Source organism: Lynx canadensis, chromosome F1, assembly GCF_007474595.2.
Source record: "Lynx canadensis isolate LIC74 chromosome F1, mLynCan4.pri.v2, whole genome shotgun sequence".
NCBI classification, from domain to species: Eukaryota; Metazoa; Chordata; class Mammalia; order Carnivora; family Felidae; genus Lynx; species Lynx canadensis.
This window is the reverse complement of record NC_044319.2, coordinates 35,252,566-35,266,277: the sequence shown is the minus strand read 5'-3', so window position 1 is coordinate 35,266,277 and position 13,712 is coordinate 35,252,566. Positions and strand designations below refer to the sequence as shown.

The following is a 13,712-nucleotide window of genomic DNA, read 5'->3' as shown; positions in this document are numbered from 1 at the left end:
CAGGTTTCTAGTCTGGGCGGCTGTGTGGAGATGATTACTTTAGCTGAGATCTTTGACACGGGGGTCAAGTGTGTTGGAGAGAAGACAGTGGGTTTCATTTGGGATATGTTGGATTCGAGGTGCCTGGGAGATACAAAGGAAGCAGTTAGGACTTTGGGAATTAGACCTTAAGCTTAAAAGAAAAAAAAAACAACAACAAAGAGAAGAGAAAAGATTTTTGCTTCAATAAGAAACCTAACAATCAGTTATCAGGGGCTGGAGGGTTGAGGAAATAGGGAGAGCTTGGTAAAGGGTTATAAGTTTTCATATATAAGATGAAGAAGTTCCAAGGATCTAAAATAAAACACACGGACTATATTTGATAACACTGTATTATATAATTGAAATTTGCCAAGAAAGTAGAACTTAAATGTTCTCACACACAATAAAAGGATAAGTGTGTGAGATGGTGGATGTGTTCATCAACAAGATGGGTGGTGGGGCACCTGGATGGCTCAGTCGGTTAAGCATCCGACTTTGGCTCAGGTCATGATCTCATGGTCCGTGGGTTCGAGCGCCGCTTTAGGCTCTGCGTTAATAGCGCAGAGCCTGGAGCCTGCTTTGGATTCTGTGTCTGCCTCTCTCTCTGCCCCTCCCCTGCTCACGCTGTCTCTCTCTCTCAGAAATAAACATTGAAAAATTAAAAAAATAAAAAGATGGGTGGCCGGGGCAGGGGGGGGGGCAGTCTTTTCTCAAGGTGCACGAATATGAAATCAGAGTGATATGTTCTTTAAAAATCTTAAAATTTAGGGGCGCCTGGGTGGCGCAGTCGGTTAAGCGTCCGACTTCAGCCAGGTCACGATCTCGCGGTCCGTGAGTTCAAGCCCCGCGTCGGGCTCTGGGCTGATGGCTCAGAGCCTGGAGCCTGTTTCCGATTCTGTGTCTCCCTCTCTCTCTGCCCCTCCCCCGTTCATGCTCTGTCTCTCTCTGTCCCAAAAATAAATAAACGTTGAAAAAAAAAATTAAAAAAAAAATTTAAAAATAAAAAAAAAATAAAAAAATAAAAAAATAAAAATCTTAAAATTTAGTCACTTACACTTCAATAAAGCTGATATTTAAAAAAAGAAATCCAACAGAGTGAAAAGTTTGAGTTTACTTTCAGGATTACATGTGACAAGTGCGCTGATTTTATTTCTGGATTTGCAAAGAAAACTCACAGGTGTTTGTCACAGTCAAAAGCAGCAATGTAATTTAAATATGATCCCAGACAAAAAATAATTTGTGAAGGTAACCCGTTGGAATTGTAGACTTTTCCAGAGTTGAAAGTTACAGTCAAGCGGCAGAGTAATGATCTCTAAAGTCTTAGAAATAACCTCTGCAAGGTCAGTTTTATGATGCAGGTACCTGCTTTTGTGAGGCTACAGGGGAAGACAAAATATTTCCTCCTTATTTTGCCGAGATTTCTTTGACTAACTTGTAGAAACTTTCACAGTTTGGAGACTCAAAATTTACATATGGGACTGAATAGGGCAGCATAAGAGTTTTGTTAACAACAGAGTTTATGAAGCGTGTAAGTTTTTGCACCTACAGAAGACAGTTGGGCTCAGAGGTCTGTGAGTGATTCCTGGGTGATGGTCATCGTCACAGGAGTAGGTGAGTTCCTCTCCGGAAGATGATGAAGACTGGGGGGAAGAAGAACCCCCCAGAACAGGCCCCCAGGCGTGCCAGAGTCTCTGCTCTGGGTGTAGTGTTGGGTCTCACGATCACCAAAGACCACAGTGAAGACCCAACCAATGACTTCTGGGTCAAGTCCAAGTGGGCTTTCCTCTGTGCTGGGGTTTAATTGAAGTTCCCTTGTGATGCAGGCAGACGTCATTGCAATTGTATATCATTATTCTGATGATGCTTTGACTCCGGGAATTCTGGTCCTGTTAGGGTCACATGCCAACCCCGATCCCCTCACTTCCTTCTCTAACATTTCTTCTCGATGTTTTCTGAGTTCCAGCTGTGCACCACGCCAAGCTACTTCGCAGCAATTCCGAGGGGCGTGTATAGTTTTCATTCCTATTTTATAAAAGAGGAAATTGAAGCTTAGAGGAGCTGCGTATCCTGCCCAGGGCCACACAGTTCCCATCTGGTGGAACCAAGATTCAGTCCACATAGCCTGGATCTGACTCCAGAGCCCATGCCCCAGGGCCTGGCCACATACTGGCCTCTTGTGTCCCCAGCACTGTGTCTGTGGCCTCGGCGTGAGGCTGAGACATATGATTTCCTCACTCTAGTGTAGGGTCTGTGTGTGTGGCTGCCTTTTATCTGCTGTCATAGCCTGTGGAGGGAGGGGAACTAGTTTTTGTTCATTCTTTCCCTCCTCACGGTCCTCTGTTGAATGGTTGAGGATATGAGGACTTCAGGTTAAGGAGGGGGAAGAGCCTGAGGTAAAATCGTTGTGGTCTGTTCTCATTAAGAGACAGGTGTGTCTTACCTTAAAATCAGTAGGAGCTCAGGGTCGCCTGGGTGGCTCAGTCGGTTAAGCATCCGACTCTTGGTTTCAGCTCAGGTCATGATCTTGTGGTTCGGGAGTTCAAGCCCCACGTCGAGCTCTGTGCTGACGGCACAGAGCCTGCTTGGGATTCTTAATCTTTCTCTGTCTCTCTGCCCCTCCCAGTCGCTCTCTCTCAAAATAAATAAATAAACTTTAAAAAATTTTTAAAAAAATCAGTTAAGCTCTGGCCTTGACCAAACACTGTAAGAGTAGATATGGATGTGGGGCAGTATTACCTTTCTTTAAAACATTTTATCATTAGGTGCTTTTTTTTAAATGTTTATTCATTTTTGAGAGAGAGAGAGTGTGAGCAGGTGAGGGGCAGAGAGAGAGGGAGGGACAGAAAATCCAAAGTGGGCTCTACCCTGACATCAGAGAGCCCTACTTGGGGCTTGAACCCATGAACCACAAGATCATGACCTGAGCCTAAGTTGAACACTTAACCAATTGAGCCACCCAGGCGCCCCTGTCACGAAATGCTTCTGCATGTGAATTCAACAAACATTTATTGAGTACTTTAACTGTGTGAGGCACAGTGCTAGGTACTAGGTGAGGCAGAGACGAGTAAGCACCCACCTCTGACTTCAAGGACCTTGCGGTCTAGTGTTGCGGACAGACTTCGGATGTTAATTATAAGCCAAGTCAGAATCAAAATGATAAACACGGAGTTGTAATTAGAATATGGAGACTGGCTTGGAGGAAAGAAGGGGCCATTGGATAAGGGGCTGGCAGAATGAGTAGGAATTAAAGAGGGAGGAAGGACCAGCAGGTGACATGGGCAGGAGTGTCCTAGGAAAGTATTTGGGACTGTCAGAGATCCAGGTTGTTCAGGCCAGCCAAAGCATGGGGGCTCAGACCAAACCCCCGAAACGGTCTTTGCCAGAAGCCAATTGAGTGAGTGCTAATTCCTGAAGGATCAGTTTGCTGAAACCAACTTTGCTGAATTTATCGGGTTATCAATTTACTGAACATTGTTTTATTTTTTTAATATAATTTGTTGTCAAATTGGCTCACATACCGTGTGTAAGATGTACTCTTGGTTGTGGGGGTAGACTCCCATGGTTCGTCGCTTACCGACAACACCCGGTGCTCATCCCAACAAGTGCCCTCCTCAGTGCCCATCACCCGTTTTCCCTCTCCCCCATCCCCTATCCACCCTCAGTTTGTTCTCCGTATTTAAGAGTCTCTTATGGTTTGCCTCCCTCCCTCTCTGTTTGTAACTATTTTTCCCCTCCCCCACGGTCTTCTGTTCAGTTTCTCAAGTTCCACATCTGAGTGAAAACATATGGTATCTGTCTTTCTCTGCCTGACTTATTTCACTCAGCATAATACCTTCCAGTTCCATCCACGTTGCTACAGATGGCATGATTTCATTCTTTCTCATTGCCAGGTAGTATTCCATTATATATATAAACCACATCTTCTTTATCCATTCATCAGTTCTGAACATTGTTTTAAATATGCATTTTGAATATACTCAATGATTACAAATATATTAATTTTGAACATAACTAACGAATATGTTCTTTGTAGCAGTATCTTAGGTATTTCTATTCAAATTCTTTTTAAAAAAAAAAGGTTTTTTTTTTAACGTTTATTTATTTTTGAGACAGAGAGAGACAGAGCATGAACGGGGGAGGGGCAGAGAGAGAGGGAGACACAGAATCGGAAACAGGCTCCAGGCTCTGAGCCATCAGCCCAGAGCCCGACGCGGGGCTCGAACTCACGGACCGTGAGATCGTGACCTGAGCCGAAGTCGGACACTTAACCGACTGAGCCACCCAGGCGCCCCTCAAATTCTTAAAGGTAGGGATTTAATCTTATGGCTGTGTTTTTATAAATATTCTCATGAATATTTTCCCCTGGTATATCCAATGTGTATATTTTTGTGAACATAACAACTGCAACAATTCATATGAGTAATTTTCACTTTATAGTACTAGCCTCTTGAGTTTTTATAGCCAAATTTTATTTTGCCAATGCATTGGTATTTTTATTTTATTTTATTTTTTTTAATTAGAAAGCTTCCATTTAATTTTTTAAAAATACGTATGGGTATTCTTATATCTCTTTCTTCAATTTCACTGAAATTCAACAAACATGAACTTATCAAAAATTGAAGAAACTCATTTCTATCATTTTTACAGTTCATAACGATTTTTATTGGATGGGAGAAATTTATCATACTTGCAAATTTCACAGATGATTTGGTGGATTGTTTTTCACTATGTGAAACCAGCCTTACCCCCGTCTGTCTCCTGTCTCATCCAGATGGTTAGGCAAGAGGAAGAGAGAGACTAGAGATCAGGAAGGAGAAAAGAGAGGCGCAAACAAAAAAGAAAAAGTGGTGTGTAAGGGCCCAAAATCTGGTCCTGGCTCCTTTCTACCTCTTTAGACAGCTTGCATGTATTCGGTACAAATTTTGTAAACGTATTTGAGTAAGAGAATGCATTTGATAAGTTGGTCATCAGATTGAATTTATTTTTTCAGCAGAACTGTCTTAGCAGCCATGTTTGGAGCTCAGGGACTAGGCCGAGCATCAGACGGAATTGCCCACAGCCGACGGCAGCTGAAGGCATTGCTTCATCAGAGATGAATTTTGGAAAGATGAGGTTAAATGAGCCATTACTCAATGAGGACGTTAGGCCCCTCCACATAGTGTGAAGGGTCATTATAAACTTTTTCCCCCCAGTAATGTGGAACAGAAATATAGGTCATCATAAATTGTTTTTTTTTTTTCTTCTACAACGTGGGACAGAAATATCTGAGGGAAATTTTGAGGGCCCTCCCTTTATTTACACAGATATGTGCATATTATGAATTATGGACACATGGGGAGTGTAGAATTATCTGGATCTAATACGTATCAGAATAAAAGATGAAATTCAGTATTTCCTTAGGAGTTAACTTCATACAGTCCTTTGAGAACAAGGACTATTTTTTTTTTTTTTTGATGTTTGTTCATTTTTGGGAGAGAAAGGCAGTGTGAGGAGGAGAGGGGCAGAAAGAGAGGGAGACACAGAATCCGAAGCAGGCTCCAGGCTCTGAGCCATCAGCACAGAGCCTGATGCAGGGCTTGAACTCGTGACCCGCGAGATCATAACCTGAGCTGAAGTCGAACACTTAACCCACTGAGCCACCCAGGTGTCCCAGAGAACGAGGACTATTTTTAATGTAAATTTAAGATACATTGTTTTTCCCAAAGAGAACAGGAGCAGTGGAGAGAAAAGTGTCCCTCATGATTTTGCTTAAAACAAGTCTTTAAATAGTCTGATTAAATAATGAAAGTACATTTGTCACATAAATTTTAACTTTTCTTTGTATATCTATATGTATATCTATAGTTATATGTATCTCTCCATAAACCATTCTTTCAAAACTGCAAATTGCTTGATGGTTTATTGTCTTTGTTGACAGTTGTCATGAGGAACTCTCAATACTACACAGATCTGGCTCCTTTTCTCTGTCTCATCATTTGCCTGCCTTTTGGTTTTATTTTGTTTTACATTTGTTCCCTCTTCTCCAACTCCTCTGCCATTTCCTTGGTCAGACCATCTTGTGGCTCACGTGGCCAATTGCAATAGTCTTCCTTAACTACCCTGTTTCCTCTCTCTGTTTACTTCAGTCTGTCGTGTACACATCTGCCATACTGCTCTTTTCAGAGCATGGTAACGAGTCACTCCTTAGCTTCAAAGTAAACAAAGGGTAAACAAAACCCAGAACAAAAAACAACGATTCTTTATTCCCTAAAGAGTAGCATCTATAAATTCCTAAACCTGACGCTTATGTCCCATTCAGACACATGTATAAGCTGCCCCTTCTTAGCAACCCCCTCTCCTCTCCTCTGAGCAAAGTACTTCCACAGAGACTAACACTCACTGTCTTGTGCTGTGACACTGTATTCATGTCCTCTCTTCCACTCTAGGCCTTAATTTTCTTGAAGATGTGGACCCCACAGCATTTATCCTGGTGCATTAAGACAAGTAGGAATTCAATGACTATTTATTTCTGTTTATTTGTTTTTTGAAAGAGAGAGAGAGAGAGAGTGACCAGGGGAGAGGGGCAGAGAGAGACAGAGAGAGAGAGAGAGAGAGAGAGAGAGAGAGGGAGAGAGAGAATTCCAAGCAGACTCCACACTCAGCATGGAGCCCAACTCAGGGCTCCATCCCATAACGCTGGAATCATGATCTGAGCCGAAATCAGAAGTTTGCTGCTCAACAGATTGAACCACCCAAGTGTCCCTCAATGACTGTTTATCAAATTGAGTTCTTTTGGCAGAAAACTGTGGGAGAAGCATCAGGTCATGCACCCCAGTGCTCCTCTAAATGGGATCCATCATAGAAAAAAGAAAATGGCAGCCTGGCCCTTACTTAGGCTGTGGAAAGTCTCTGATCCAACTCTATTCCAAATGACCTTGGTCGCTGCTCTATTTGCTACTGTTCTTGGTGAGTAATAGAGAGGTATGTTCAGATTGGCAACAGATATTCAAGATCATCCACTCATTCACTCTTAAGACTAACAGATGATTCAACTTTGAGCAGAAAGCCACATTCAGCAACAAGGGATTTATTTGATCAGAAACTTAGAATTTGAAGGTTAAGAGGATTTGGAGTTATTTGGGATTTAAGGGTACTTTGTTTTATCCACAAAGGAAGCAGTTTTCTAGACACTTCCTCCTACCATTTATCCTCCAGGGATTTCCAAAACCATCTGTCTCCCAAGCATGACATGAAACAAATCTATAGGATCTATCAGCCTGACTGAGCAATTTTCACTGCTTCTGGGTCTATCTAGAATAGAGAGGGGAATAAAGTATAGACTTCTACTCGGGCTCCGGAAATGTAAATGAATCCTCTTATTTAATTCTTGCAAGGTCAGCAGGATTAAGACTTATGTTTCAAGGGCTCCATGCTTTTCCTTCATATCATTCAAAATCCAGCATGTACAAAAAAATGCAAATTAAAAATGTTGTTCTTATCCATCTCCCAGCCACCGGGGTTTCCCTTTCCCGAGGCAACCAATCTGACACGACGTTTTTATCATTACCATCATCATTATCCTTTACCAGCAAATGCGTGTTACTCATCACTCACTGGATTGAACAATGAGCATAATAGGAGTTGTAATTTTTCTTGATTAGAGGGGAAAAGAATGGTTCTTCCTCTAAAAATCATACTACTGAAATATTGAGATGCTGTGTTTCAAGGCATTAACTTCCGCCATTCTTCGTCATTTTGGTGCCCAGGTAGTTGTGGTCCCCCACCGAATTTATACTTTGCTTCCCCAATAAATGTGTTGAACCAGACTTCCTTCATCTCTGGGACCATCCTGAAATACACCTGCCGTCCTGGCTACAGTAGGGATCCTTATAAAAGTCAGGATGTTACCTGCCGATACAGGTCATGGAACTACGATGAGTTCTGTGTCAGTAAGTATGAACATTTATTTTTCTTATTTGCGCTTTTCCCCTCTTTGCAAAATTGTCTCAGGAATTAAGTTTTCTGACTGCAAGTGATAATATTTGGTTAGTAAGAAACCATCCAGTTGTCAGTTACTGATTCCAATGTACACATGTGTGCTACCTTTTGAAAAACATAAATAAAAAAACCAAAGAAAACAAAAATTACAAAGTACCTAGTTGCAGTGAAAAATAAGTTTATCCTTTACAACGTAGTTCCGTAAACACTTCTTTCCAAAGTGAACTGCAAATTCAATTTTACTATTTTGAAAACCATATTCATTCTTTACAAAGATGCCTGGGCGGCTCAGTGGGTTAAGCTTCCGACTCGATTTCGGCTCAGGCTATAATCTCACCGTTTATGGAATTGAGCCCCAAATTGGGCTCTGCACCGACAGCACGGAACCTGTTCGGGATTCTCTCTCTCTCCCTTTCTCTCTGCCCCTCCGTTGCTTGCATGCACTCTGTCATCTCAAAATAAACATGTAAACTTAAAACAAAAAGTTTTGTGGCTAGAGAGTGGTTTCCAAAGAAACTTCGCCCAAAATATTTGCTGTGTTTGGAAGAAGATTCTGTGATTCACTTGTGATTGAAAATATATTCCGTAACGTTTTTCCAATAGTAAGGGTATACAGTCTACGCTTTTTATTGTACCTTTTGTAACTCATGACATGCATTTTCGACTGGCGTAAATACAAAGTATATGCCACAAATATAGAATGGACCATAGCTCCCTAATCAGTGTCTATCCTGGGTCGTAGACTCCATTACCACAGTGATTTAGTAGAGTCCTTTTCTTTAGTGGTGAAATGTACCAGAAAAATATGGGATCACGTTTTGTATTCATTTATCCTCCAAAGTAAACATTTAGTGATTCAGGATCAGAAATAAGTTTGAATTTCAGCTTCTGGGTCTTTCTGGAAGCATAGGCCAGAGCTAATCAATCAATCTTCTTTTCTAATGCCTTATCTGTGAATACTTGGAATCACTAATTATCATTTACATTTTTTTTTTTTTTTTTTTGTCAGAGAAAAGATGCAGACATCCTGGAGAATTACAAAACGGGCAAGTGATAGTTAAGACAGATATCTTGTTTGGATCACGCATAGAATTCGTCTGCTCAACAGGGTGAGTGCGAAGCAATCTAGAAACAATTCTTTTAAATTAATTTTTTAAACAGTAGCTGATGTGTTCATATAGTTCAAAAGTAAAAGTGATATAAGACCGTATACGCTGAGGACTGTCACTTCTACTCTCTCACCCTCCACCCATTCCTTTGTGTCCTTAAACAGGGATCCACTTTTTTTTGCTTTCTTATGTATCTTTCTGGTGTTTATCTTTAAAAATACAAGTTAAGAAATTAGTATACGTTTTTATCGCACCTTTCCAATAACGAACATAACTTTGAATCTTTCTTACTATCCCTTTCTTTCTTTCTTTCTTTCTTTCTTTCTTTCTTTCTTTCTCTGAGAGAGAGTGCAGGTGGGGGAGAGGGGCAGAGGGAGAGAGAGAATCCCAAGCGGGCTCCAAGTTCAGCATGGAGTCCAACACCAGGCTTGATCCCACAACCCTGGGATCATGACCTCAGCTGAAATCAAGGGTTGGGTGTTCAACTGACTGAGCTATCCAGGCACCCCTGAGTCTTGCCTTGTTTTCTACTCATCAGTGTATACAGGACATAGTTTCATGTTTGTGCCTAGAAGTTTCTTATTGATTTGCCTTTACAACATCAAAGAATGTTATCGTATGATGCATCACGGATTAACAGTCTCTTTGATGGATCCATAGATATTTCCAATTTTTGCTATTCTGAACAGTATTCGGATGCATTACTTGGCACATTTATAAATTTTTACAGATGTAGTTATATCTATAGGGTCAATTTCCAGAGTGGGATTTCTGGGTCAAAAAGTACACATATTTGAAAATTTTAAAGATACTGCAAAATTGCTCTCCTTAGAGGTTACAGTGTTTTGCAGGGTATGTAAATGCCTTTCTCTTCAAAAACTTTCTGTATTGTCAATCTTTAGAAACCTTGTAAACTTTTTGAAAATTTTGCAATTTAAGAGGTAAAACTGGAAGCTCACCATAGTTTCAACATATATTTCTCTTATTATGAGTGAGGTTGAGCATATTTTTATGTGTTCGAGAGACATTTGTATTTATTTGTGGACTATTTGCCATATTCCTTTGCTTATTTTTTCAATTAATTTGTTGAAATTTTTATTCTTAATTTCTAGGGTAGATATGTACATACATAAACCTATACACACACACACACACACACACACACACACACACACACAAGATATATACACATGAACCTATGCATATTAGGGTTTAGACCTTTTTTCTGATATGAACTGCAGACTTTCCCCCCAAGTATATAATTTTTCTTTTGACTTGGTATTGATACATTTTTTTTTTTCTTCTCAAGGAAAAACTGTACTTCGGCTTCAAGTTTATCGATTTCTCTTTTTAAAATGGCTTCTGGGGGTGCCTAAGCGGCTCAGTCAGTTAAGTGTTGGATTCTTAATTTTGGCTCAAGTCATTATCTCATTCTCATGAGTGTGTTCTATGCTGGGCTTGGAGTCTGCTTAGGATTCTGTCTCTCCCTCTGCCCTTCCCCTGCATGCGCACTCTCTCTCTCTTCATTTCAAATGAATAAGTGAAAAAATAAAATAAAATAAAATAAAATAAAATAAAATAAAATAACTTCTAGATTTTAGGTCTTCATTTAAAAGCCCTTCTCCAATACAAGATTTTAAACGATTTGCCTAGATTTCTTCTACTGCTTGTACGTTTTCATATTTTTTGATGTTTAAAGCTTTGATCCATTTGGAGTCAATATACAATATATAGCATGAGGTGCCTATTTTAGGCAATGCTTTTCCATATGACTGGAACCTGTTACCCCAAAAGTCCATCTTCAATTTACAAATTTGAGAGTGCTTTTTGGTACTGTAATACATTCTCATATGTGTCTTGTATATATCGTGTATGTATCTATATGTGTTTCTACTCAAAGCCATTGTGTTGCCTGTATATTCATATACATATTTCACAGTGACCTACTTATCAAGACTTTATAATGTGTTTTAATAGCCAATATGGGTAGTCCTGCCTCCTTGCCTTTAAAAAAATTTTTCCTGACAATACCTGTTTTCTACATAAAGTTTTAAGTTAAGCATCTTTTATTTTATTTTTAAAAAGTATACTTATTTTGAAAGACAGGGAGAGAGAGAGAGAGAGAGAAAGAGAGAGAATGAGAGGGGGAGGGGCAGAGACAGCGAGGGCAGAGGGCCCAAAGCAAGCTCTGTGCGAAGAGCACAGAGCCCTACGCGTGGCTCAAACTCAGGAACTGTGAGATCATGACCTGAGCCAAAGTTGGATGCTTAACTGACTAAGCCACCCAGGCATCCCTAAATTTAGGCATATTTTAGATTCAGTGCTGGGGGGTTGGGGGAGAGGGGAAAGTCGGTGATGGGCACTGAGGAGGGCACTTGTTGGGATGAATACCAGGTGTTGTATGGAAGCCAATTTGACAATAAATTATATTAAAATGCAAAAAATAAAAATAAAAAAAATCAGTGCTGGATTAGTGTTTAACTTCATTTTTGAAGAATAGACTTTTTTTTTTCTTTTTTTAATGTTGAGTCTCCCTGGACAAGAACAGGTTCTTATAGGGGATGCAAAACTTCTCCTCTCCCCTCTCAGGGTCTCTGAATGGGCCTGAGAATTAGGCTGATATAAAACAGATTAACAGGAGAAAAGCATACACATTTTATTTTTAGACATACATGGGAGCCTACACAGGAAAACTGAAGACCCAAGAAGTGATTAGGCCTAAGCGTTTATATGCTAGGTTGAATAAAAAGTAACAATTGTAGAAAAGTAACAAAATACATGGGGAGGCTTACAGGAAGATTAAGGGTTATTTCCGCAAGGTCTGTCTGTATAGATTTCTCCTGGCTTCAACTCCTCATCTCTGGTGAAAAGATTGGTTTTTTCCTCGCGGTATAGGGAGAGCATCTTCTACATGAAGAGTTTTATCTCCTGCTTTCAGAAAGAAAAGAAGTCCAAGTGCCCTTCCTACGTCTGCCATTTCAAGTTCTTTTAGCTCAAAATAATCTTTAGTAATTTTACTCTTTGTTGTCTTGGAATAGGTCACTTAGTTCAACATTTTGTGCCGTGAGCTGTTATTTTAAAATGTAGATTATTATTTTACTTCTGTAATACTTGCTTGATATGCATTTCAAAATAGCTATTTTGTTTTGTGTTGTGTTCCTTCGTCAGGTTCTCCGACTGAGTATGTGTTGATTCTCCTTTGCTTGCTATCTGTGCTTAACGTTTTCCTCTAATGTTGTTGCTCCCTTTAGTTTGGTCTTCTCACATTTATCCTTATTTATCCCTTATGGATCCCAAGACAGAAAGTGAGAAGATTCACAACGCAAGTGCTGTCGGAACACTAAAGTGTTCCTATTGGAATAGCTGGAAACCACACTTTTCACTTGGTTTCCTGAGTAGTTTGGAAAATGTACATTTTTAAGAAGTTTCAAAATGAAGAAATGCTTACACCTCACTGTCTCTTATCTTATTAAAAGATTAGTTTTTCTTTAAGTCATTATTAAATAAATCCAACTAGGATTATTACCTATTATTATTTATTATTAAATAAAGCCAACTGGAGGTCCCATTTGCATTAATCTTCAATCAGAGTGTACATTTATTCCTTGATGATAGCACAATTTTAAGACATACTAACAGTGCTTTTTCTTTCTGTTACCATAATATACAGAGGGCAGTAAGACAAACTGAAGAAAGCTTAGAACTTGTCAAGAGCTATAAAAATGGGGATCGTGAACAGAGAGCTAATGGTGTATTGGAGAGGGTAAGCACCTGTAAATCAGAGGGAGGCTGCCTGTCCAAGGACAGGAAAGTTTGGGGCCAGTAACCTGGCTGGTACCGACATCTACAAAACACTTCGGAACACACTCGAATGAGCCTTTTAGCCTACATTGTCCCGTTTGAGCTCGGGATAAACCCCATGCCTGACAGATAGTCGCTGCCCGCCAACAGATTCCAGGATAAAAGAATGAATGAACGAACACACACATCTCACTGCAGTGATAAGTTTTACTGAACGGAGTGCTCGGTGGGAAGTGCTGTTTAGAAAATATTGTTTCTTCACTGTTTAATATTGCATAACGAGTTAACGTATTTAGACCCCTTTGTCCAGCTTCATTTAGAGTCAGAGGAATTTCATTACAATCTTTGGCCCTCTCTTATTCAGATACGTTTTAGTTGGCTCAGCCACTAGTCATTGTGAGATCCAAGATAGAGGAGTTGATTGGAGTCATCCTCTCCCACAATGTATAAGTAAGTAAAGACTTTTTCTGACTTGACCACAAACCTACATCAACCACGTTCAGTACTAAAACTCCCGTGTTGGGGCGCCTGGGTGGCGCAGTCGGTTAAGCGTCTGACTTCAGCCAGGTCACGATCTCACGGTCCGTGAGTTCGAGCCCCGCGTCGGGCTCTGGGCTGATGGCTCAGAGCCTGGAGCCTGTTTCCGATTCTGTGTCTCCCTCTCTCTCTGCCCCTCCCCCGTTCATGCTCTGTCTCTCTCTGTCCCAAAAATAAAAATAAAACGTGGAAAAAAAAATTAAAAATAAATAAATAAATAAATAAATAAATAAATAAAACTCCCGTGTATCTTTGCTGCATCTTCTA

At 40.2% G+C, this 13,712-nt stretch overlaps 1 protein-coding gene and 1 long non-coding RNA gene across 3 annotated transcripts in view; one reads left to right on the top strand and one right to left on the bottom strand.

The window, feature by feature from the left end:
• Window positions 1-13,712, top strand: part of C4BPA (complement component 4 binding protein alpha) — a 28,390-nt gene that overhangs the window by 3,312 nt on the left and 11,366 nt on the right. Inside the window, exons 1-5 of one of the 2 annotated variants that reach the window (XM_030302945.1) lie at window positions 4,310-4,327; window positions 6,800-6,966; window positions 7,767-7,949; window positions 9,008-9,107; window positions 13,273-13,358. In XM_030302945.1, the coding sequence (XP_030158805.1) occupies window positions 6,825-6,966; window positions 7,767-7,949; window positions 9,008-9,107; window positions 13,273-13,358 (511 nt within the window). In that variant the 5' untranslated portion in view covers window positions 4,310-4,327; window positions 6,800-6,824. Of the gene's footprint in view, window positions 1-4,309; window positions 4,328-6,799; window positions 6,967-7,766; window positions 7,950-9,007; window positions 9,108-13,272; window positions 13,359-13,712 lie in introns of those variants that run through there. The other variant, XM_030302944.1, reaches the window with a different exon arrangement.
• On the bottom strand, window positions 1,115-13,274 carry LOC115505364. Its single transcript, XR_003965999.1, has 2 exons — window positions 11,900-13,274; window positions 1,115-2,043 (listed from the first exon to the last, which is right to left on the bottom strand). It is a non-coding gene; the product is annotated as an uncharacterized LOC115505364 (long non-coding RNA).